Here is a 25325-nt window from a genome sequence, read left to right on the forward strand (position 1 = left end):
TTTTCTATTTGTAAAGTGATTAATGAATCAAATATTTTATTTGTTACAATTTATTTGTAACATTTTAAACATTAATTTAATCAGCATTTTTGAATGTTTTGTTTGTCATTTTATTTATTTACATTTTTATTTCTGAATTAATGCACAGATAATTTGAATCCTTAATTTTAAGTGGCACAAGTACTTCATACATCTTAAGCAACCCACATTTTTGACATATCTAGCACAGTTAATCAAGCTTCAGCTTTCCTAAAGATTTTTTTTAGCATTAAGTTCCTATGGATGAGTTTAATCCTCAGTTGACGTCCTCTCTATAATTCATATCATGTTTGGCCTTGAGGTTGCCCTCTTCTTTTAAAGTACATTATAGGCTAATAAAACATGCTATAATAAACAAACAAACAAATAAATAAATAATTAATTGCATCTTCTAATGCTTTTTTCTGGAGGATTTTTCATAAGATACGAGAGAGACAGGAAGCGGGCTGTGAGACATCAGGCCAAGACCATTTCATGTGGAGGTAATGAAACACAGCATCTAATAAGCTGGGGGACAAGTGCTGTACTTTTCCAGGTATATGGCCTGATGGCCATGCGGGTGTGGGGCCCGGCCCACTTCATCGCTTTGTTATGAGTAAGAGAAGCGGAAAGGTGCTGCCCTGCGGACAGAAGACACAGATGTCTGATGTATCCAGGGTACCCGGCCACCCTCCCCCATATCCTCTACAGCCAGAGTCTGACATCCCAAGGACGGGAGCCAGGAGCTGCGCAATCCCTGCAAGTTTCCAATAAATCAGACAGATTAATTACGGAGCCAGGCATGTGAGTGCTTCAAGTCTGCATCTAAAAAGAGGACAGCTCTATAATTGGCAGTGTGCATCAACACAGTGCAATACCTTCCATTCAAAAGCATGACTTACACTCACTGACTCACTGATAATGTACAGAAGTAATGCAAATTATGCTGCTTACATTATACAATGTATAACTAACTTTTTTGAGAATGTTATTAAACATCAGATAACTTTGAACATTTGTTCATAACTTTGAGAGAAGCATGAGAGTGCAAGTCCACATGTAACACCAGTTGAAGGCAGTGACTGACCAGAGTTTATTATTCCAGTGAGCCGTGAAAAAAAAGGCTGAAATTGTATTTTTCTGATTACGTAAATTGCATTAAAACCATGTGCAATCAGTTCCTTATTTGCAGTGTTGTTCAATCCTGCGATGAAGGAAATAGAAAAGTATTTCATTAAAAAGGTTACAATAGTCACATATACTAAGACACTGTTAAAATTTGTTGTGTTATTACTTCAGATGTTTAATCCTATCTCTTTTGAACAACCCTTGATTGTAACAGTGGAAACTGACGTCCAAGCTCTTTTGGCCTGTGCCTGGTATATCTGATGACAGTCAGCAGTCAAGTGCTTGCAGATCATGCTACACAGGCGTGAAGTTGCACAATGAAAAAAAAAAAAAAAAAAAAAAAACAACTAATGCAAGTCTTCACCAGAGTGGGCAATACCACCACACAGCCACTGGGAAACATGGCCAGCTTCTCCTTCTTCCTTCTCAACCAGCCGTAAAGATCGCAAAGAATGCAAACCACGGCTGAATCAAAGTTGCAAGGATGTAAGGTCCTGATCTGGCCCCCTTCAGACAAGCCAGGCAACCTGTCGCCCTACATTAGATCTCCTGCCATCAATCCTCCTCACGTCTCTGCCCAGGGGACAGGCATTAACCAGCTCTTCTCCAAGTCACAGCCAAAGATACTGAAAGATTAAAGCAGATTTAGGTATGGGAAGAGAGAAAAAGAAAAAAAAAATAGAGCAAGAAAGATACACAATACGTGTTAGAGAGTGAGAGTTCACTAGTACATCTGCGTCATGCACATGCGAAGAATTTGCCGAAGGCTTCTGCAAATATTTGCTGCTTGAGTTGGGAAATGGTCACACCTGGGTAGAAGCAACAAAGGGCAGGTCAAATAACACAGGTGTTGTACTCCTACAGAGTCCAGAGAATGCATCAAGAAGACAAACAAAACATCAGCCAGAAGCATGTGGTCTTTTGTTCAAACTTCTACTTTAAGCTCACCTGTAATAAATCTTTCCAAAAACAAGAGGTATCCAATCCATTTAATTAATGCGGAACATGCTGTATAGATGTGGCCTTTCTTACATCACCCAATGACGGGTCAATATTGATGACCTACTAATGACGTGCATCCCTACAGCGCTGTAATGCATTCACTGTACTGCTGTTGGAGAACTGTGCTGAACTTTTAACACGATCTGTGAAACCCCATTCTTTTATGCACACCAGGACAAATGCATTGTATGAATTTCGAAGCGGAATTATTTAGGCTACCTGTGTCATGTTTCAGCTTAAAAATAGGTGCTAAATATAAACTTGCTTTCCGAGCCAAAACAAGTGAGCTCTGCGTCAGGGTAACTGCCACTCATGCCTGTACTGCCGTTACCCATACTGCCATCTGCTGCTGGAACACACTTGTGAAGCATTGTGCACGAGTACGCATGGAACATCAAGATCTTCACACATTACCAACGGAAAAAAAAAGTTGTCATAGGATAAGCCTGTATAGGATTATAATGCATGTGAATTGTGGATAAAACTGCAAACATCACTGGAAAAATAATGTCATTTAAAAAAATATCATATTCACTTATAACTTTAAGGTCATTTCATCTGATTTGTTGATTCCCTCTAAAATACTGCTCGTTAATTTACTGACATATTCGTTGTTGTTAACTAAAACAATAAAAAAAAATTCATTCATTGAAATAAATCAGAAATAAAATAATGTAAAAATCTTAATTTAGATTAAATAAATGTAAAACTAAATAGAAATATGAAAAACCTATACAAATGACAAAACAATTAGCCTACTAAAATTACTAAATTTAAACTATAATTACAATGAAAACTGAAAATAATATAAATAATATAAATAAAATAATATAAAAGTATATAAATAATATTAAAATAACATTGTGACACACACTATATGGCCAGAAGTGTTTAGAAAATCCACTAACTAACAGGTCTCGGCTTCACACATTACTAACAAGTGCATAAAATCAAGTGTACAGCTATACAATATTTTATATTATATTGTATAATTTACAATATTGTAATAAATCATAGTACCAAACACTTTTTTTAGTACAAAAATGTTTTACCTTTAAATTGTCAATGGGGCAGGACCCACAAAATGATATAGGCTAACATAATAATGCCCCTATGCAAAACGAACGGCCATAAACAGTCAGGTATGGATATTATTCTTAATTTCTGTTACAAAATGTAGATAGGACTGTAAAAAGTCCAGTTGTAATAGTTTTAAGAACTTACCAATGAACACCCATATTGGGGGACAGTTAATCGAAATAAATAGTGGTTACTGACCTGTTTTCAACTATTTCTCACTAGATGGCACCATAAGGCACTTCTGGGAAGATGCTTGAATTTATCAATGCGTGAGTAATTGTCGAGAGCAGCAACATACAGACATTTACTTCAGTAAACATTCTTGCTGGATCTATAATAAAAGTTGTAGTTGACCTCGGATTGTGGAGTCAATGGTAAACAAGGTAAGCAATCAAGTCATATTAGGCGCTAATGTTATTACCTTAACGATTATTAAAACTGATTAAGGCATAGATAATCGATTATTATCTTATAAACAAATTTTTGGAAACACAAAAAGGGCAATTTAAAAGAAATTTAATTATAGTGCTAAATGTAAAGGGCAGTTTTTTGTTCTCTAGGACATCTCAAGGGAAATAAAAATATACTACTACTGTTAAAAGGTTTTGGTTCAGCAAGTAAAATAAATATTACATTTATTCAGCAGTGACAGTAAATACATTTATGATTTCTATTTCAAATAACTAGTCTTCTTTGAGCTTCCTATTCATCAAACAATCCTGGGACAAATGTATCATGGTTTCAAAAGAAGCATGAAACACCATAACTATTTTCAACAATGATAATAACAGGAAATGTTGAGAACCAAATCAGCACATTAGAATGATTAATGAAGACTTGTGTAACACTTAAAAGACTGGAATAATGACTGCTGAAAATTCAGCCATCACATGAATATGGTAATATTTCACATTACAGTTTTTACTGTAATTTGCAGAATAGATGCAGATAAATGCAGTCTGGGTGAGTATTGAAAAAAATCTTTCCAACCCCAAACATTTGAACGGTTCTGTAGATGCCCATAGAGTCATAGTGCTATCAAACATTCATTACAGAACATATGTGAAGACTGTACCAGGATGATACTGACCGGAATGTTGACATGATTTGGTACATAGGTTTATTATGAGCAAAGCCAGAAGAAGAGACCATTTCGAACTGCCTATAGCTTGCCGTAGTGCAGCCTGTCAGCGTGAGCGTCAGAGCTGGAGTCTGCAGAGACTGTCTCTTCTAATCATTCCTCCTCTCTCTGAGCTCAGGCTTCAGGCTGAAGCTATATTTGGGTCTGCCCAGTGAAACTGTGATCATGCATCCAATGAACTGTGTAATCAGATAGCATAGCTTTGTCACTACAGTCAATGCACATGCTAAGAAATGCTTCGGTTTTGTTCTCACTTTTAGAAGTCTGCCCTCAGGAACAGTTGTGGGAGTAAATGAATCCCCATTTCAGTTTCATGCAGTCCATTGCATAACCTATAATTCTGACGCCCTGTTTACTAACAAAACCTGACTCGCATACATGAATGTGTTCAGCTGAAACCCTTTAATTAAAGCTAATTTAACACACAAACAATGCGCTTTGACACCAGAAAGACATCGCACATTTTTGAGATGGAGATAGAAAGGGCAGAAAAGAAAAAAATAAATCAGGGTTGGAGCTCCACCCATGACAATGGGAGACGAGCTTTCCTTGAAACCTCAGAACGACATCATGTGAAACCCCAGCAGTGCTGACTGACCCTTTACTCTGAATCCACAGACTACTCCTCTTATGGCAGAGACAAGTCTAAATAAACTAGCAATCTCTGAAAAAAAAAAAAAAAACAGTAATGCACAGTGAAAATGACAGAATGTCACTTTTCATTATTATATGCAGAGAATGTATTTAAGCAGATGGGGCAAAACGTACCAAAAGGAGAGGCTACTATGTAGCCACTAGCGGTTTGAATATTCTCATAATTTTGGAATGAAGTATACTAAAACATTCATGAGGTGCAGTACAAGCATTTGGACCAATCTCTGAGAAAGACAAACTAAACTTTACATCTAACGTATATACTGTCATTCAATGAGACAGAAAAAAATACATAAATTATATATTTTCTTTATATTAATCAGTATTTTTAATCATAAAAAAAATCTAAACTTGTTTTCAGAAAATAGATCTTGAATTATGTTTTTTCTTTTCTTTTACTTTAATTGTCTTTATTAGTTTTCCACCTTCAAACTGTTGTTTTGTTACTACAAATTTTACAAAAATAAAAATTCCAGAGGACTAGGAAATGTATTTCAGGTTATCTAATCAAAATTGCTTTCATTTTCTTACTAAACTAGCAAACTGTTATTGTCTTGTTTTAACCATAGCTTAAAAATAAATAAATCTAGTGAGCCAAAAATTAAAAAAAATATTAAAATTTAGTGAGCCAAAAACTGCCAGTCTGGTAAGAAATTTGACATATCCAACTCTTATCTAAAACCAAAAAATACATTATTTTAAGGATTTTTTAACCCAAAATACTGATTTTTTTTGCCACAGATATGAAATTTTGAAACCATGATTCAGTAACTTAACCTTTCTAATGTTCTTCAGCTTTTGATTTAGTTTTTTACCGTATTTTCCGGACTATAAGTTGCACTTTTTACATAGTTTGGCTGGTCCTGCGACTTATAGTCAGGTGCGGCTTATTTATCAAAATTAATTTGACATGAACCAACAGAAAACATTACCGTCTACAGCCGCCAGAGGGCGCTCTGTGCTGCTCAGTGCTCCTGTAGTCTACACTGAAGACATATACGGTAATGTTTTTTCTTGGTTCTTGGTTCTAAATAAATGCAACATATATATGTTTTTTTCCTCATCATGAAATATTTTTGGACTGATGCGACTTATACTCAGGTGCGACTTGTAGTCCGAAAAATACGGTAGATAAAAATCTAGCGTTTTAACATCCTTAAAGACAGGCACTGTCCGTCTGTTGACCATGGTAGTCCAAATTTTAAATAGTCCTGAATGTAAACAGATATTTTGACTCTGCTGCTGTTTTCTTGGCTGCAACAAACTATAGGTCAGACAATGCTTTCTAATTTCCCCTTTTCTGGCAGTGTTCTTTGCTACTTCAGTCTCTCCATAATCCCAAAGAAAGTGGGGAGCCTGCGAGCACAGCATCATCTGGTGTAGGACCGCTGCCAGTTGTAAATGGTGTGAATGTTATGTGTGCAGACGGGCAGTCTTTTGCATGTGCTGACGCTGCGATGGCGGAAAGTCTTGCCAGCCCCACTCAGACCCCTCCGTCGGGCCGCCAGTTTGGCGCGCTCCTCAGCGGCAAAGAAATCAGTGGTGGCCCGAAAGAACTCCAGCACGGCCTGATGGCTCCAGACTGTCGGGCCCTTGTCTGATGTGGAGAAGCCGCAGTGGCCTCCGTGGGCAGTCAAAAGCAGGAAGAAATGTGGGTTGCTCTCAAAAAGCTCTAATGGAAGCGTGACCTGAGGGTCCCCACGGATGGGGTCGTCCTGGCTGCACACACACAGCACAGGAATGGCCACTTCATCTATGTCCCTCAGTGGGTCGTTATGTTCCCAGTATGCCTCCCAGCTACCTGCTCCCTCCGTCGTCGTCCCTTTTAAACCTGAATGACAGAAAAGTGCCTCCTCCATTGCCTTCAAAGAGCAGCTGGAGAATAAGTTGTCAGTGTGGACAAGCTCCCCGAGGACCGTTCTATACCTGCAGATGGGATTTAACACAATATCAAGTATAATCATTATAGAGAAGAGCAGCATCACTTAGCGTGATTTATCATCACTGATTTAAGTTACAACTAAGCAGGCAAACTGTTCAGACCGATCGCAGAAATCAATAGCACTGGATACACATCACTAGTTGCTATGGCAACAGTATTTTATTTTAATTTGGATCACAGAAACACCTGATTGTGACCAATCCCTATGAAAATGACAAACACAGCTAAGTCTAATCTATATAAATAACACTCAAATGCAAAAAAAATAAAAAATAAAAAAAAAACTAACAATAAACTGCCAAAAGATATTAAGGCTACATTTACACTAGTGGATTTAAGTTTTACACTGCATAACTTTTGCTATGGTTATGCCTGTCGTTTGCACTATACCGGCATTAGGGTGGAAAGAATTATGGAGTGAAGAATGAAGAACTTCAAAAATACAACTAGAGATTCTAAAGAGTCCTGAACATAAACTCAGGTATTTTGAGGAAAGTGAGAAAAACAGAATCCTCCCTTTAACCCTACCTGCTGAGGCAGATTTTTTGGTAAAGCAGTAGAGCCCAGTGGAACAGCCAGGTCGGGCCACTCTCAAACCAGCTCTGGAAGCGGAAAACCGGAGACAGGCAGGCCGCAGCAGTCACGTAGCTGGAGGAGCCGCACTCCCCCAAATAGGACAGCAAGAGTCCTGAACCAGTGCTCTCACTCACGGCATAGATCTGGCCTGCCGGCTGTCGGTACCGAATGTAGCGCACCGCTTCCCTCAGGTCAGTCGGGTCACCAAACTGCTGCAGCTTCACAGTACAGAGCGGCGTCCCGTTTTGACTCCGGCGGTTGAAGATCACGGGGAGGTAGCCGTGACTCAGAGCTGCCTCACAGAGCTGAGGAGAAAAAACAAAAACCGTCACATGCCAGACACAGCACACAGGGGTCATACTTGTGCATATAAACAGAGAGGTTTTGCTTGAAACTTATCCACACCTGTAATCAGCAGTCTTGGGTTAATGTAAAAATAAATATTCTAACATTCAATTCATTTTGAAGCAGGATGCAGCCACACAATTCTGTTAGATATATATACGCATACATAAACCTATATTTTGCTACCATAATGTGGTCAGTAGTTTTCTTTGTCGCTGAATTGTGTTAACATCAGGGTTGTGTTACATTCTGTTCCTTGATGGAAGGACCAGCAACAGCACTGACAAATTCCACAAGCCTGAAGAATCCTTATAAATAATCAATCCAACAGAGTACAAAATATCACAATTTCCTATAACCTTGTGAGATCAAGGAAAATATAAAAGGATTTTGAATAAAATTCTATACCTTAAAAATGTTTGATATTTATTAATTAAATTCTTAAGTAAATCTAGGCATCACAATGTACAGTTATGTAAAATACATATTCATTCTGAGATTTCATGTAGAAAAAGGATCTGCGTCTCACCACAGTATTTTCAAATCCCTACTTACGTCAATGACCTCAGCAGCCAGGAAACACACTAGCTCTTACTGCAGTACAGTGTTGCTTTGCGATGTGCAAATTTGGTGCAGCCTCTTGCCTAGCATGCAGTGAACACCTTGTAAATAACATTCATCTGAAACACAAACTGAAGTGGACTGCAGTAGTGCTCAACCCCAAACAAAACCTTAAAATGTGTCTATTTGAACATACATGTAGACTTACATTTTACGGCCTTGAAACAGACCCTGCCAAACCTATAAAACTGAAGGGAACCATATCCATTACTTCATTGTTCTAGATAAAAATAATAAAAAAGTTTTAGTCAGTCTAATCATGGCCCTATGTCAAGAACAGTTTTCTCCACAAAAAAGAAAAAAAAGAAAAAGCAAAACATGGTTGAGCGAAATTCTCACTACTTGGCATATGACTTACAACAACAAGTATAACTCCACCCCATATAACCCCATTTATCCTAGACGGTATATGTGGACAATAAAACGGTTACACATGTGAGCAAGTCTCATTTTAATAGAGGCATCACATAACCTGGACCAGACTGAAAAACACCTTTTGTGTTTGTATATGTTCTATGTGCACATGTACTGTTAGTCACAGACTTTATTTTGACTCCTTAAATCAAAAGCTGTTCATTTTGAACATCTGGATGGGCCTACAACTTGACATCACAACAGAAAAGCTCTACACAGGTTTTTAGGAAACAGCTGTAGAGATTTTGCTATGATTTAAATGAAATTACACCAAAAGGTTCTTCAGCCTGACAATACACTGTAATAGAGAAAATATCAAATAAATGTTTCAGCCAAATTTGAATCATGAATTTGTGAAGCAGTATAAAACGCTGAAATGCCAAAGGTTATAACCGGTCCTTTTGATCTTTTGAATATTGGTCCAAGATATTTCTTTTTTAAACATAAAATCAACATCCATCTATTCATCTATATATGTATTCATCTATCATGTGTAAAAAGACCAAAGGTAAAATATAACAACTGGTTCTTTTGATCTTCTGTATTTAGGTCAAAGAGAACACGTGTGTAAGTATGAATGGCCAGATGGATGACATAGACAAAATAACATAGATACAATTACATTATTTTAATAACTAAAACTGCTTTTGTGTGTTGAAAATGTTACAAAGCCTGTTTTCAATATAGCCTAACTGATATGGTATTCACACCACACTCTATACCTCTAAAAATGGGGAATTTTGTTTTCGAAAAGACAATTACCTTTAGCACATTCCTCGTGATTTTCCCAAAAGAGTTGGGAATGATGAGCAGAACTGGGCTTGTGGAATTACTGGCGGTCCTGCGCCTCTTGTGATGTGCTGCACCAACAACAGCCCAATCCAACGCCACGAGTCCATCATCACTCAACTGCAAATGATCTCGGATGAAATGCACCGGACAGTCAAACGGCCACAAAGCGCCGAAAACAGTCTGCAAAGACGAACTCATTCGCCAGTTCCATTTTGGTATCGATAGAGACTTGCAAAAACTCATGCAATGTTTGAGAAGGTAGTTTGCCAGTGCAGATGGTTTGCATATCAAGTCGAGCGCGTCTGATTCACCTTGTCCCTCAGGTTTCGAGTCGCATCTCTCCGAGGATCTTCTGCTCTCGCGCCGTGGAAGAAGCAGCGTGGAGTGACTCGCTCCAAAACACTTTACCACTGGCCAGAGTATGGCCATTAAAACCATAAAGCAAGCAACAGCAATCCATTCCAGCATTTGAACGGCTGCAGTTGAGAAACCTGCAAAAAAAAAAACTACCTCCAAAAGCTTCCGATGTTGGTTTAAAACCCTACCAAATGATATAAGCGAGTCGGTTTGGTGTTAATTGATAGCACACTGCACAGGTAGCAGCCTTAAAACGAATGCACCCTCTGGTAGCGACTAAATAAACTTCAAAGTTTCGAGGCTGGATGGTTTTTATCCTCATATCCATTAATTCGTCGCTGTACTCCAGCATGGCACGTTTTCCCATAATCAAAATTTAGATCAGAATTGCTGCCATAGTTCAAAATGAAGCGCCCGTCGCTGCCTCTCGCTGTGCTCCATCAGATTATTCAATCGATTCTCTGTTCGAAATCAACTCTTCACCTGCATCCGCTTGTCAGACTCATGCAGTCTTGTGGCATTTTTTGTGCTCAATTCAGTGGTCTGCCACAGAGCAGCTTTTGTAATGAATGACTGTCAGATAGTTTTCTGTGTGGAGTCGCATCACACACACTCTGGCTCGAGCCCGTGAAGGAACGCCCTCTCCAGAAGATAATATTCATCTGCCATACTTTTAGGCTGATGCTGTAATAAATCGGACTTGTCCTTCTTGTGATCGTGTTTCCTAACAGCTGTTGTCGATTAGCCTAAATTATATGCTTAGATTACTTGAATTTAAAGGTGCTGTAGGGAACTTTTGTAAAACAAAATATTTTTTACATATTTACTAAACCTCTCATTACGTCCTGACAGTAGAATATGAGACAGATAATCTGTGAAAAAAAAATCAAGCTCCTCTCGCTCCTTCCAGTGGTCCTATTTCCATTTGCAGTCACAAACTTTGTTTGTGTTCAAAATGTAGAAAAATGTATATAATAAGCGAGTACACCATGAATCCATTTTCCAAACCGTGTTTTTGGCTTGTCCTGAATCACTAGGGTGCACTTATAATAAGTGTTTATATTCGGACTATTTTAGATTGCTTCAGGGATACCGCGGCGGAGTAACCCAGTACCTTTGTGATTCTTCATAGACATAAACAGAGAGAAGTAGTTCCGGCTACGATATTCTTCCGCAAGACGCAAGCAGTTCTGTTTATTAACCGCTAGAGCGTCAAAAGTTCCCTACCGCAGCTTTAAAGCAAAGAAAGCTTTATGTAACCCTCTAATGCGTTTAAACGTCCCTCTTTAAAAAAAAATCAAATTTTCTAAATGCATTATGGCTGAATGAGTGGGGGTTTGTAATGCAATAAACAAAGTATACACTCTAAAAAAATGCTGGGTTGTTTCCACTTTGGGTCAATTTTTTAATTAAAACTCCAGTTTGGGGTGTTGCCACTTGAGCTATTGTTCTCAGTCTATTCTTGTTGCCTTCAGAATAGACACTGAAATGTCCTATTAATGCCAGCTACATTTTTATAGAGCTGCAAACCAAACATCAGGATTAGGCACCATGTGACATTAAGTTTTGTTTGTTTGACATTAAGGCTAAAGCTGATTTTCAGAGGAAATATGGATTGGGGATTACATTTATTGTGTGTGGTATTGCTACAAGATGGAGAGATTGTGTAAAGGTGTTGGATTATTGCTGTCTAACAACCCCTTCATTTATTTAACCCGTTGGTGCTCCTTATTTAGGGGTTACACTTAAATTCTTCACGTTTAAAAGTTACTAGATACCCTAAGTGTAACTCAATGTAAATAAATAAACAAAATTCTTAGTTCAGTAATATTTTTTATTTATTTATTATTTTTCCCCCAATTCATGCACTATTTAAGCGACAGTCCACCAAGTCCTGGAGAAAACACTTCCCTTTATTTTGTTTTTGCAGTGAAAGACTGTGCATCTAATTAAATTCTATTACTTTGGCATAAATTCACTTTTCACTTGGTAATATGACTAATACAGATACAATATTTATCCCAGTGTTTGCTCCATTTGTGAATAATGTGCATTTCCAGTTTTGCTAATTGTATATATATTTGAAAATGCAACCTAATTGTAAAACATTTTGCTGAAATGGATCATATTTGATAATCATGTTTTACCATGATTTTTTCTAAAAGATTATGTAAAGATTATGCAAGTAAACCTTGCTTCAGTCCAGTAAGTGTGTATCTTGAAATATATCTAACCATATAAATGTTATTGTTATGTTTATTCATAAAAATCTGTAAACATTTCACAGCAAAATGATATGTATCCCACAACTTGAACAGGTACTTTTAGCCTTTAACATGCTGCAAAAGTATCAATCAGATGACGAAAGGCTTGAATCATGGTGACAATTTAGAGATCTTAGAAATGTATTAAATGATACAGCATACTTTATATGAGGCCAAATGTATGTATATTTTTTTATACCTTTATGTACCTTTTGTATGATAAACAATTTTGTTACTATGTATATCCAACTTGAATACTGGGGCCAGACCTCTGGTATAGTCCTCTTGGTAATCTGGCAGGATATACAAAAACATTGTGTTTTGGAATGCAGCTATATTATACATGTTTTCCGCTAATGTCACACCCACACGGGATTCAATGACAATGAAAGTTTTCTTTTGTTATGCAGGAAATGTCTCAGAATAATCTTTGAAAAAGAAAAGACTACCTCTGATTGCCTTGGGTGGACAGTGAGGAAACAAAGCATCCAAATGACAAATGAGGGAAAGGTTTTTCAATAGCCATGACCTTCAGGGCACAAATCCAACTCTCTGATCACTTTGTAGAGACTGTATCACATTTTCCTTTGTGCCCTGGCCCTCTTTTATGATTCAGATCTTTGTTGTATGTGATTTCGATAACACACCTGCATTCACTGGGCCATATAAATATGATGAAAGCCTGATGTTTTTCCTCTGCTGCTGCCCACTGATGCTGATTTCAACTGAAATACTAAAATTGAATCTAAGCCTACATAATGGCTTGAATTATAGAGCAATACCACCGTATACATTATGAATGCGATATCTCCTGCACAGGCAGCTGATCGTTCAGCACAGTCATGCAGATTTAATTCACAGTGAGTTGAACCTGAACTGAAAACAACATTCAATCTTTCCTATTTAAACTAAAATGAAATTAAAATATGTACCGAGTCAACAGAAATGTCTGCTTTACGGCTCAGCGCTTTGACAAAATGAAAGTGTGCTCACAGAGGGAAAGAGTTTCAGTTTGCATTTAACCAACAGCTCCACTATAATTGTACATGTATTTCTGAATTAAAATGAATTGAAATTTGTAATAAAATTTAATAAAATTAAATTTAGACAATCCAGATAATAAATGAATGAATAATAAAATAAAAATATACAAATAAATAATAGATAAAAATCATGTAAAATCTTTAATAATCGATACATTGTAAATAGATAACAATATTTCTAATAATAATAACATATACATTAAAAGATAAATGATTAATATAATAAATAATAAAATAGAAAACTGGATTAATCTTCACCGTGATAACCCAAACCTACTGACATTACTAGTAAACAGCACATGCACATAACATAAATCATGTAATTGCCAGGAAAAGTGTCTAAGCTCCATCATTACAGTAAACAATGAGTTATCTCCATTCCTCCTCTCATATATCACACAGCCAGCATGCCACAACTGTTTATACGTGTTGTGAAGAGCTGAAGAAGCTCATATATTAGCAGAAAAGATAGGTTATATATCTCTGTCGCCTTGGTCTGGTCGTTCCCGCTCTGAACCCCACTGATAATAGTCACTGTGACGTCAACCATCAGACGCACACGCATGCTTTAGAGGGATGTAAACAAACATCTCATATGATAAGCACAATAATCCTTTCTGACCCACCACTCCATGCCTTGTTCTGAGTGAAGGTTACAGAATTCTGCCAGCTCTCATCAAACTGTCTGTGAGAGCAAAGCTCTGGTTATGGCCCTCGCTGCTGCAATGGGTTTGCAGACAAATTGCAATGGTAAACAGCTCTGGGTGAAGGTAAATTTGAGTATCTCACTGTGGTGTACGAGATATTTCCCTGGTCTTCTTCATGACATGGACTTCCTCTTTATAAGGAATCTATTGAGACCAGGCAAATTCAAAAATATGCACTATTATTAATTGCTGTGTGCACATTTTAATGTGATTTTAACCATTAAAGTGCAAGAAGATGTGAAAGAGAACTCAATTCAGTACCTGTGCACTGTTTTCGGTGCTGCGCACACATCATTTACACATGTACAATGTCTCTAATATAGTGCGTGAATACTAAATTTAATTCACTTTCCGGTCTTCTTGTGCTTGAGGGGAAAAATACACACAAAATTGTCAAAATATCCTCATAAACATTCCCTTTTTGTCTTCGGTGAAAGTAAACAGTTGAGAAAGAAAATGCATGTGTAACAATTAGGGGTGTAACGGTTCACAAAATTCACGGTTCGGTTCGATACGATTCACTGGTGTCACGGTTCGGTTCGGTACGTTTTAGATACAGCAAAAAGAAAAAATTGCCAGATAAATTTCCTTGATTTTAAAAAAATATTTTATTTATTAAAACTAACAAAGTATGTTTTTTTTTGGGGGGGGGGGGGGTTTACATTGAACAATGATGGAGCTATTCTTTACCCATCTTCTATGGTGTTTTCTTAGCAGCATACTGTATAAAACAAAAACAGCTCCTTATAAAAAAAAAAATGAAAATGTTATATTGTTGTAGTTATGAACAAATACAAAGATGCAACTTTTTATATGGAACTCTATAACTATTTATATTGAGTGTGTTTTTACTCAATTGGTTCTCTAAAGGGCTTATGTTTTTTGAAAAAAAAAAAGCAGGAATTATGGTCTGGCTGAAATGGGCTCGTGAAGGAATATTGTAGGCTAACGGGGCTCAATTACATTAAACATGTTCTTAAAACCTGCGTTTTCCACTACAGAGTGCGCTCGCTCACTCAGTACGCGCTGAAGGCTCGTTGAAAAATGGCTAAAGGGTCTTTCACACACGCGGTATGCGCGGCGCTGGACCCTGGGCTCAGCGTTGTCCTTCAGATACAACGCGATCTGGGACTGAGTAGCCTAACATAAACATATAAGTTGGTGTTTTTTTTCTTCTTCTTCGGGAGTGTCAGGGGCGTTGCCTGTTACGTCGTTTGGGTTATTGGACTACCTTGTTGAACGCATCTCATTATATTTCACAATTTTTTATTTATTTTCCAAATATAATTAATTAGTCCAACAAACCGTTCGGTACATAATGCGTACCACGTACCGAACCGAAAGCCTCGTACCGAACAGTTCAATACCAATACGTGTATCGTTACACCCCTAGTAACAATATGATTGATTTGTGCATTCGGTCTTAAAGGGGCAGCAGCCTAATAAACCTGTTGCCATCTGTGTCATTAATGTTAACCAAAGAACAAAAGAAAAAGAAAAATGCTGACCTTGACTAAATAACTTTTGTTACTTTAATGAGGATTAATCCATATTTGAAAACTTATGCAGTGTTACTTGACATTTGATTTCAATTTCTGTATCTGAAAATTGTTCAGTTGCATTTATTCGAGTTATTGTTAGATCATTTATTTGTTCTTATTTTTATTACTGACTGTTCACCTAATGTTTTAAATCTAGTCTAGTTGTTTTTGCTGTGGTATTTTTCTTAAAACCACAGCCAAAAGTTTTTGTAAGTGTTTTGTAAGTGTTGTTTAGGTATTCATGGTATTCAGCTGCTAAAGAATGTTTTGCAAAAAGATAAAATAAATAGATTTGATATGTCAGTGTTTGATGGTTTTTTATACCTTATTGGAATCAAAACTGGGAATCATTAAGAATAAAAAATGATAAATCTGAATAGACCGTAGATTTGTGAGGTTTGAATGGAGTTATTTTCAGGCCATAGTTTCTGTATTCCTCCAGCTGCACTTTAGTTATAGATGTGCATAGAATCTAATGACCATGAGCTTCCTGTAGATCCTGCCTGAGCTTCAATAAACAGACATTAAAGAAATCCAGGTTATACTTTAAGATTGAGATTAAAAGGAGATTTTATTGCGCAAACAGCATGAGGTTTTGAAGTATTAAATAAAATCCTATTGAAGGGGACATGCTCTGGATCTTGCTGAAGCTGTCTTACCTCTAGCAATGTTAGCTGAGCGCTGCAGGCAGCTGCGGTTCAGATCTCCATGGTGACCCAAGACATTAAGTGGCAACAAAAGTAGATCGGATGGTTTCACATGCTGGCATTCATGGGGGATTTAAACAGTCACAAAATGTCAGCTGTCATGGAGTCTGATATCATGATTACATTCAAGCTGAGTAAAACTACAGAGGTACTTATGTTGAGTGTACTTAACTAGAAAAGTCAAGACTATACTTTTTGATGTTTGATGTTATTTTCTGTCAGCTGCAAGGCCACATTTATTGCAAGCAATCAAGAAATTAAATCCTCAATGTGTTTTTATGGAAAATTTATGGAAAGAAAATTTAATTCAAAAACAAGTGGTAATAAAAAGGTTGAAAAGTGAATGAATGCGGTAAAAATATCTAATAAATAATTTGTATTTTGAATAATTATTATTAAATAGAAATATTCAATGTTATTTAATGTACATAAAATTTAATATAATATTTATTTCATTTTGATAATTATTAATACAAATCTAAATAATTAATTTGCACTTGTTACTGTAGTAATTTACTTTCAATATGAATTTGTAATATAAGATCAAATAAAATAATCCTGATAAAATATATATTTTGAAAGTCAAAATACTTTATTAGTGTCAACCACTGTTGATTGGCAAAAGTTATTTCTTTAGTCTGTCATGCATGAAAATAATAAGATATGTTTTTCAGGGACATTTGAAAACGTGTTATGAAGATATGGGAGCATTCAAGCCTCATGGCACACTCTTTCTGGTTCTCTCTCTCTCTCTCTCTCTCTCTCTCTCTCTCATTCTGAGTTTATGTTCATGAAGAGAAGATTAATACACACCAGAGTGATGAATGCGTCTGATGAGCCATGGAGCAACAAGCCACAGATCGGGTCTCATTAGACATCCCCAAGGGGAAATGACTTCAACCACACGGCTGCAGCTGTTTATGTGGATGAGGAGAAAAAGACGAGAAAGAGACAGACGGAGCACAGAAACATAACAAACCTCCATCACAGAAAGAAACCTAGTTTGTTTTTTTGTTGCTAAATTTCATCTTTCAAAAAAAATAGCTCAACAAAACTGTAAAGATGTGTGCATCCGTTCTTCGTGAGTGATCTTTGTGTGCTGTGAATGTGTGGTAAACAGAACACTGTGGGCAAGTACGGAGAGAATGAATGGGCTGAAAAGGTTACTGTTTGTTGTACGATTCTGGCCAAGTGATCCAAAAGATACAAAAGGAGGTACAGAGACAAAAAGGTCACTTTTAATTTCCACTGACGTGTGTGTGTGTGTTTGCATTTGTTCTTCCAAGAAACTAAAAACTAAAACTAGGGAAATTAGAGACTCTGTGTTTTTGATCACAAAACTAATACATAGAGCTCATTTGTGATCAGTACAGATACAGTACACACAGAACCAAAGCAGAGGATCTTTAAACTGAAAATGTGTTAACCGAGAAGACAACTCTGTGCCAGATCTCTAGGCCTGTTGTCATCCTGAAGTAAATGTTCCAGCAGATCATCCATTCCCTGCAGTGTTGTAGAAGATTGTATTTCACCAAAGCAGAAACCTCAACTTCTGCTCTCATGGTTGTTTGTCTCAAAGTAGCACATGAGAGAGTCACTGAATAACCCAAACCCACCCTGCAACACAAACGTTCATTCTTCTCTTTGATCTTCCTGTCTCTTTGTGAATACATTGTGGGATATCTCAGATCAACCCTAGACTCATGAACATAAAAACAGAAAAGATGAAAACAAAGTGTTATGAGAGCCAAATGAAAGCTGACTCAACACAAACTCTCTGATCACTGCGTGTCTCTCTTTTCTCTGCCTCAGAGAAGGTTTTGGAAACTTCTGTAGGGGTACAGTATTACAAGGTCTCACAAATTCTGTTGAGTCAAGAGATCTATTTCTCTGTGTGGAAAGCTGAAACAAACCCGTCTGCGCTTCAACGTCAGTTATAAAATGTGTGCAGACTGATAAAGGGAGCTGAAATGAGTGACTCATTGTGCGTGTGCATGTGTGCTCAGCTCCACAACCTCAAATAAATACTGCCGTCTAGCTGGCTTATGGAAAAACTCTCCTCTTCTGAGTTTATCAGAGTGGGTTTGGGTACATTAGGCCTGTAGTTGAAGGTCAAAGTGGAAATTGTATTTTTCATCCATTATTTAAATTCTTTATACTTTGAAATAGTTATATATTTGTTTGAAATAGTTTTATTATAATTTATCATTTAATTTAGCAACCTGCGTAATTCTGTGTAATTCTGTATTCTGTGTTCAGAATATTTCATAATAGTGAATTTCAAATGAATTTTCTTGTAAAAAGTACAAAATAAATAAAACATATATATATATATATATATATATATATATATACACACACACTAGTTGCTATAAATTACTATAAAAAATTATATACACTAGAAAGAAATTTATATTTATTTATTATTATTATTTACAACTTTGAAAAATCAATAAATTCCAGAATTTGCAAATCATTAAGATAATTTAAGATAAATGATCATTTATTAACTTTCACACAAACTAAGTAATAATTTAGAATATCTATATAACATACACACACAGATAATGCTTTCAGATTAATAATAAAAGTTAAAGTTAAATTATTTTTTATTTTATGCTATTATTTAATTTAAAAGAATAATTGCAAGCTAAAAAAAAGTTATATAAAATGAAACAAAATTAGCACAAAAGTAGTTGATGCATTATATTCCAAACATTTTAAGATCATATAGAAGAGTTTTGTCAAACAGGCAAAAAATTAAAGTCTTCCCCTCCAACATAGTTCTAAATTGTGATTTTAAGTGAATAAAAACATACATTTTGCCTATTTTAGCTATTATATGACTTCAAAAGACTTTGAAAGGAGTAAAAAAGTTGTATTAACCACTTTTATCATACTTTTTGGAGCTTTATAATAACCATGCATTTTTGTTGCATGGAAAGGAGAAGATGGGATATTCATTTGTTATACAGTTGCAAATGCATGATCAAAAACCTCGACGTGAGCTGAATTGTATAAGCACATTCTTTTGAGTCAGCTGTTCTGTGCAAAAGATCTCCCTGCTCACACTATATCTCTTTCTGCTTCATAGGGAATTATTACAGTGATGAAAATATCACAAGCACTGGGACTTCTGCATATCAAAGTAAAAAGAAAGAAGGCATGGAAGCTTAAAGGGAAGATTCAGTAACCCGTGCTGCAGTCAGTGAGACACAGAATGAATAACACATCCACTCCCCATTCTTTTCAAAACACAATGACCGAGATCAAATCACAGCCACAAATAACAGAAAAACCTCAAACGTGCCAGTGAACATGTGAGCTGTTTACTCTCCTTTTCCTCCATTATTTCTTGGTGCTGCCATGCACTCACGTACACATCCACAGCACAACTCCAAACCTCGTGGTTCAGTGACGCACAGATGAAGGGAATGAAAAACAATATATGGCTCTTGTGAGTGATTCTTCAACTGACGCAGAGCCACATGTGCCTCCCACGTCATTTCATCACTGAATTTAGATTAAGCTGTCATGAAGTGATTAGTTTGTTTTATAAATACTGTTTGTGGGATTTGACTTTTGTACTTTTTCTTTTGAACTCTACATGACTTTTCCATTTAAACGAAACATTCTCCGTACCAAGAGTCACATGCTGCTTTATCTGGTGACAAGCCAAAAGAAACACAGTCCCATGGGATGCTCACGGTAAGGCTTTCCCTTGTTTTTATGCCCTAGTAACAATTACCCATGAGGCATGAGCAAGTGTGTTAAATGAATGTTGTCTGACGGTACATTTTCTCTTCATTCTTCTTACAGTTTGAAGTATAAACATGTTAAAACAAAAATACACTTAAATTGTAGAATACACTTTCTGCAGTAGTTTTGGGCTTTTTTCGACAAGTTACTTTATCAGTTATTTTTTCGACAAGTCTTTATCAGTGAGCCACTGAATCCTTTAAACAATTTCTTTTAAAAATCAGTTCATTGAGTCATTTTTTGATAATTTTTTTTTTTTTTGTTATTTTAAAACAAATCACTGAAGCATTCACTCAACTGATTTGTTCTGGAATGAAATGCAACTAATTGTGTGTTGCTCTGAGACATGCAGCAGTTGATAATGTTTTTGCTTTATTTGTTGGCAGAACAATATTGTATCTAAAATAAAATATTGCATAAACACACACAAACACTCAAAAGTTTGGGGTCAGTAAGGATGAATTCAATTACTCAAGAATGACACTTAAGATTTGTGTCACTACAAAATATTTATTTTTCAAATAAACGCTGCTCTTTTGAACTATCCAACAATTAATCATGAAAAATGATATAAACGTTTTTTACCTGCCATATTAATAAATGTGTTTTTCAGCATCATGTCAGAAGGATTTCAGAATAAAAGATGTAGCTTTGCTATCACTAAAATAATTGACATTAAAAAATAAATAAATAAAAAAAGTGTAATAATTTTTCACAATGTTAATATTTTACTGTATTTTTCAAATCAAATAAGTGCATTATTTGTGAACAAAATAGACATCCTTCAACAAACTTTAGCGACCACAGACTTATGAATGGTACAGTGTAGTGCTGCATTTATTAATCATTTCAGATCATTCAAACACAATATGAAAAACATCAACTCACAAAGAAAAAAAAAGGGAAAACTTTTCAACCTCAATTTAACATACTATTCCCCCAAAGTCCAGTATTTCCCAGTGATGTAAGCAGGAAACTGCTGACCTAGAAAACTAACATCCATCTTCCTGGACTTTCACACAGAAAACCCGTCGTTACTCGTCTCGTGACGGTGAGAATGATTGCTATAAATGTCCCCTGTGAACATGACCATTGTGTATACAACACTCTTTAACACCACTGCTTATTTGTAGTAGGCCACGCTTAAGATTTTCAACACATTATATCAAAACTTTGCATGGCACACTCTAAATTTAAAACAGGATCCATGTATGACATCACAGGTGTTAAAGAACTCTCACGAGGCCACTAATATCTTCTCCTGCGTCACACCAACCAGCACTCAGATACTAACAGGTGAATTGTGTTAGTGCTCATTAGCACAAAACACCATCTGCTTCTCTTGCTCCCTGTATATTCCTGTTCTGGGAATCACAAGCTCTAACCCCCCCCCCCCCACCCCTTACTGCTGGGGCAGAGTGACAGACAAAAGCCGCTTTGTCAAAGAAACAAGCTACTTTACATGTGCCACCACAGAGAAAAACAAGCCAGGTGATTTTTTTTTTTTAAATCACAACCAAGAAGAACATTGTGTGTAATTACTGTTACAGGACCCTTGTGCCTGACAGATGAGAGCTCAATAGCTTGTTTTGTTCCACTCAGGGGGCACTATGTGGCAAGAGGACAGTACATTCGATCATGGGAGTAATTGCATGAGCGCTGTTGGCTGTAATTCATGCTGTCATAATACAAAGGGAACGGCACCTAATGCACTATAACACATATAGAGCCATGTTATGAAGTCACTTCCCAGCAATCTCAGCTAAAGTCTTACATTACATGTTCACATGCAGCTTCGGATCCAGCTATTGGGACGCAAGCTGAATGAACAATAAGGCATAGATATACCAACCAATATGACAGCAGCTCCCGATGCTTGTTTTCAAGGCAGATTTACAATCATTTAATTGAAATGCATTAGTCTTCTGAGCAAAACTGGCGTCTAAAGCACAAACACTGACTCACTGTGAAATAGTAGCCATCTGTGTTATTTGAAAAGCCTGCATTTTTGACTGGGGATTTTTTTTAAATATATATACACAGTAAATAATGAGTTTTGGCACGTTACATGTGCGATGCAAAAAGAGTAAAAGAACAAACGTGGTAATTAATATAGCTATATAAATATGACAGGCTCATAACATAAGACATGGAAAATACGTAGAGTTGCAAAGGGACTTTATTTTTCCATTTGAAATTTGGCAATCACTGTGCACACTACGAAAGCGAGAACACAAACGGTAATGCAAGATTTGCAATTGCGATTGGATTACGTCGCATTTTATGCTTTTGAAAATAGTCCAGAATATTCTTCCATAGAATAACACTTTCAACAGTGGGTGAGTAAATCATTTTTCATTTACACAGTTTCACTCACATAATTTTGCCTTTCCTTTTAAGCAGTGGTGGACGAAGTACACAAATCAAGTACTTGAGTAAAAGTACAGATACATATGGTAAAATATTACTCCAGTAAAAGTAAAAGTACTCCTTTTTCAATTTTACTCAAGTGAAAGTACAAAAGTACTCAATTTTTTATCTACTTAAGTAAAAAAGTACTGCAAGATAGATGTTTGCAATTTTACATAGGCTACTTAATTTAATTTTATATTAGCACATTTTTTTATAATCCTACTGCTCAAAATACCTGGGATTTTTTCCAAAATAACCACTATGTGGAGTCAAAATATATTTTTGTTGTTGATATGGACTACGCTGATGAGAGTAATGCTCACTGTGAAGCTTACACTGTGATTTACCTGAGAGAAAACAGAGATGACCATCTGATTTTCACCAGTAAGAACAAAGTATTTTAAAGTTAGTTGTTTTTCAGAACATCAAAGTTACAGTACAGACCAAAAGTTTGGAAAACTCATACAAAGAGTTTTCTTTATTTTCATGACTATGACGATTGTAGAGTCACACTGAAGGCATCAAGGGCTATTTGACCAAGAAGGAGAGTGATGGGGTGCTGCGCCAGATGACCTGGCCTCCACAGTCACCGGACCTGAACCCAATCCAGATGGTTTAGTGGTGAGCTGGACCGCACACAGAAGGAAAAAGAACCAACAAGTGCTAAGCATCTCTCGGGGAACTCCTTCAAGACTGTTGGAAAACCATTTCAGGTGACTACCTCTTGAAGTTCATCAAGAGAATGCCAAGAGTGTGCAAAGCAGTAATCAAAGCAAAAGGTGTCTACTTTGAAGAACCTAGAATATGACATATTTTCAGTTGTTTCACACTTTTTTGTTATGTATATAATTCCATATATAATTCCACATGTGTTAATTCATAGTTTTGATGCCTTCAGTGTGAATCTACAATTTTCATAGTCATGAAAATAAAGAAAACTCTTTGAATGAGAAGGTGTGTCCAAACTTTTGGTCTGTACTGTATATATGACATGATAATAAGGCCTGAAGTTAGGAAGAACATTTTAAGGAAAAAAATAATAAAAAAAATTTCATAATGATTTTTTCCTTCTCAAATCTTGTGGCTGAATAAAAATTTTGGACATTTATAAAAATTACATCAACTTAGCACCAACAAGCTTGTTAGCTAGACACTTAGCATCAGCTAACAATATTTACTTATTTTCAGTACGATGAACATTCATGTCTGTCTACTCGTCTAGTTAATCAAAACAATATACATATGTATAACGTTACTGTCGATAAACAATATAAAAACAGACGTCACATAGGACATTTTAATAAAACTGTTAACATTATGGCAGCGGTGAATTTGAACATGCATGAGTTATTGTATTTAATCTGTGTTGTTTTAAGGTTTTTTTTTTGTTGTTGTTGTTTTACCTAAAATTGATTTGTCTGCATCGTCTGCACTCGAGCATTTCAGTGGGCTTAAATAGATCTCTCTTTACAACGGATTTAGTTCCCAAACAACTGACAGTTTTGACCTAAATATGATTTTCAGTTACAATAATTAATCCAAAATTTCGACATAACTTACTTTTAGCAACATCAGACGCACGCGCGCTCACAAGATCTCCCGGTTCTTACTTCTGGGGACTCGCACTAAACGGTTCATTTGAATCAGTGAGTGGTCGACTCCAGAACAGCTGCAATCGGATCATTCTAATTCGTAAACGAATCGTTTGGTGTGATTCGCGATCCGATTTAAAAGTTTCTTTTGAAAAGACTCAGTTCGTTCATGATGAATCAGACAACGCTTCTGCGTGTCGGAGCACGTGATATATTATAGGAAGTAACGATATGTTTTATGAAATGTAGTGAAGTAAAAAGTACGATTTTATGCTTTGGAATGTAGTGAAGTAAAAGTAAAAGTTGCTCAAAATAAAACTACTCCAGTAAAGTACAGATACTTGAAAAATGTACTTAAGTACAGTAACGAAGTAAAGCTACTCCGTTACTGTCCACCACTGCTTTTAAGTGCTTCAGCTAAGAAACTGCTCGAGTAAAATGAGTAAGTCCAGGGAGAACATCTTTTTAATGTGCGTGATTTGTCCATCTACATTGGTTTCTACATTATTTGTCAAATTTGTTCTCTGCTTGAATTGCCTAATGTCCTCAGCTTTTACAAACTCATGAGCAGGCTAAAAAAAAAGCATATGAATTCATATCTTCTCACCTTGTGTGAATAAGCAAAACATGTGTGGCCACTAGTATTTTCACCAACAAAAAATCATTTTTTTCTATGTTTTGCTGTAGTTTGTCAGTAGTTAATATCAGTTTACATTTCCAAACATTATTTTTGCCATCAGTTGTAATAATCCAGTGACATTTTTGTATGCACAAGGAGTCTGGCAGCAGACAGTGCTCCACACAGAGATCTGATCTCACCATCATCAGTCTGTCTGGAATAACATGAAGAAACAGAACAAACTGAGACAGACTCGATCCATAAGCCAACACTCTTCAAGAAACTTACCTGCAAAGCTACTTAAAAAACAATACGCAAGTCCACCTATATTAGGACAAAAGCTTTTTTTATGTGCATTGTGTGGTAAAACCAAATGGTGATTTAATTTAGTTAATAGAAGTTAATTAATGAAATCTATGGCATTGATTTTAATGGCATCCTCACTTTACAGCATTTTTACACCAGTGCAATCATGGTTTATTTAGTTAGAAGAAAGTGACTGTTTATTAATTTTTCATATTAGAGAACTGTCCTTCCTGACCATTCTTTAGAGTAGTACCTTATCGCCTCAAAAAAAGTAAGTTATCAGACTGACTTGTGACCTACATAAG

At 36.2% G+C, this 25325-nt stretch overlaps 1 protein-coding gene and 2 long non-coding RNA genes across 3 annotated transcripts; 1 reads left to right on the forward strand and 2 right to left on the reverse strand.

Annotated features, from left to right (window-relative positions):
- Positions 1–1092: 1092 nt before the first annotated feature.
- On the reverse strand, positions 1093–5944 carry LOC113058479 (uncharacterized). The gene is made up of 2 exons (XR_003277976.1): positions 4319–5944; positions 1093–1955 (listed from the first exon to the last, which is right to left on the reverse strand). It is a non-coding gene; the product is annotated as an uncharacterized LOC113058479 (long non-coding RNA).
- On the forward strand, positions 3223–5065 carry LOC113058480 (uncharacterized). The gene is made up of 2 exons (XR_003277977.1): positions 3223–3611; positions 4166–5065. It is a non-coding gene; the product is annotated as an uncharacterized LOC113058480 (long non-coding RNA).
- Positions 5945–6029: 85 nt separating the features above from the next.
- LOC113058481 (protein ABHD15-like) lies at positions 6030–10737 on the reverse strand. The gene is made up of 3 exons (XM_026226421.1): positions 9684–10737; positions 7494–7846; positions 6030–6949 (listed from the first exon to the last, which is right to left on the reverse strand). Exons 1-3 carry the CDS (start codon positions 10179–10181, stop codon positions 6394–6396), a joined length of 1407 nt encoding a protein of 468 aa, XP_026082206.1. The 5' UTR covers positions 10182–10737; the 3' UTR covers positions 6030–6393.
- Positions 10738–25325: the final 14588 nt, after the last annotated feature.

Source organism: Carassius auratus, chromosome 40 (assembly GCF_003368295.1).
Source record: "Carassius auratus strain Wakin chromosome 40, ASM336829v1, whole genome shotgun sequence".
Lineage (NCBI taxonomy): Eukaryota > Metazoa > Chordata > Actinopteri > Cypriniformes > Cyprinidae > Carassius > Carassius auratus.

Bases quoted from the DNA above. Each gene is read 5' to 3' on its own strand.
- LOC113058481 (XM_026226421.1), bottom strand. From the start codon at position 10,181: ATGCTGGAATGGATTGCTGTTGCTTGCTTTATGGTTTTAATGGCCATA. The intron at 7,847-9,683 runs GTAATTGTCTTT...TTTTCTCCTCAG, and splicing joins TCACGAGGAATGTGCTAAAG to CTCTGTGAGGCAGCTCTGAG. The intron at 6,950-7,493 runs GTAGGGTTAAAG...TCCCATCTGCAG, and splicing joins CAAAAAATCTGCCTCAGCAG to GTATAGAACGGTCCTCGGGG.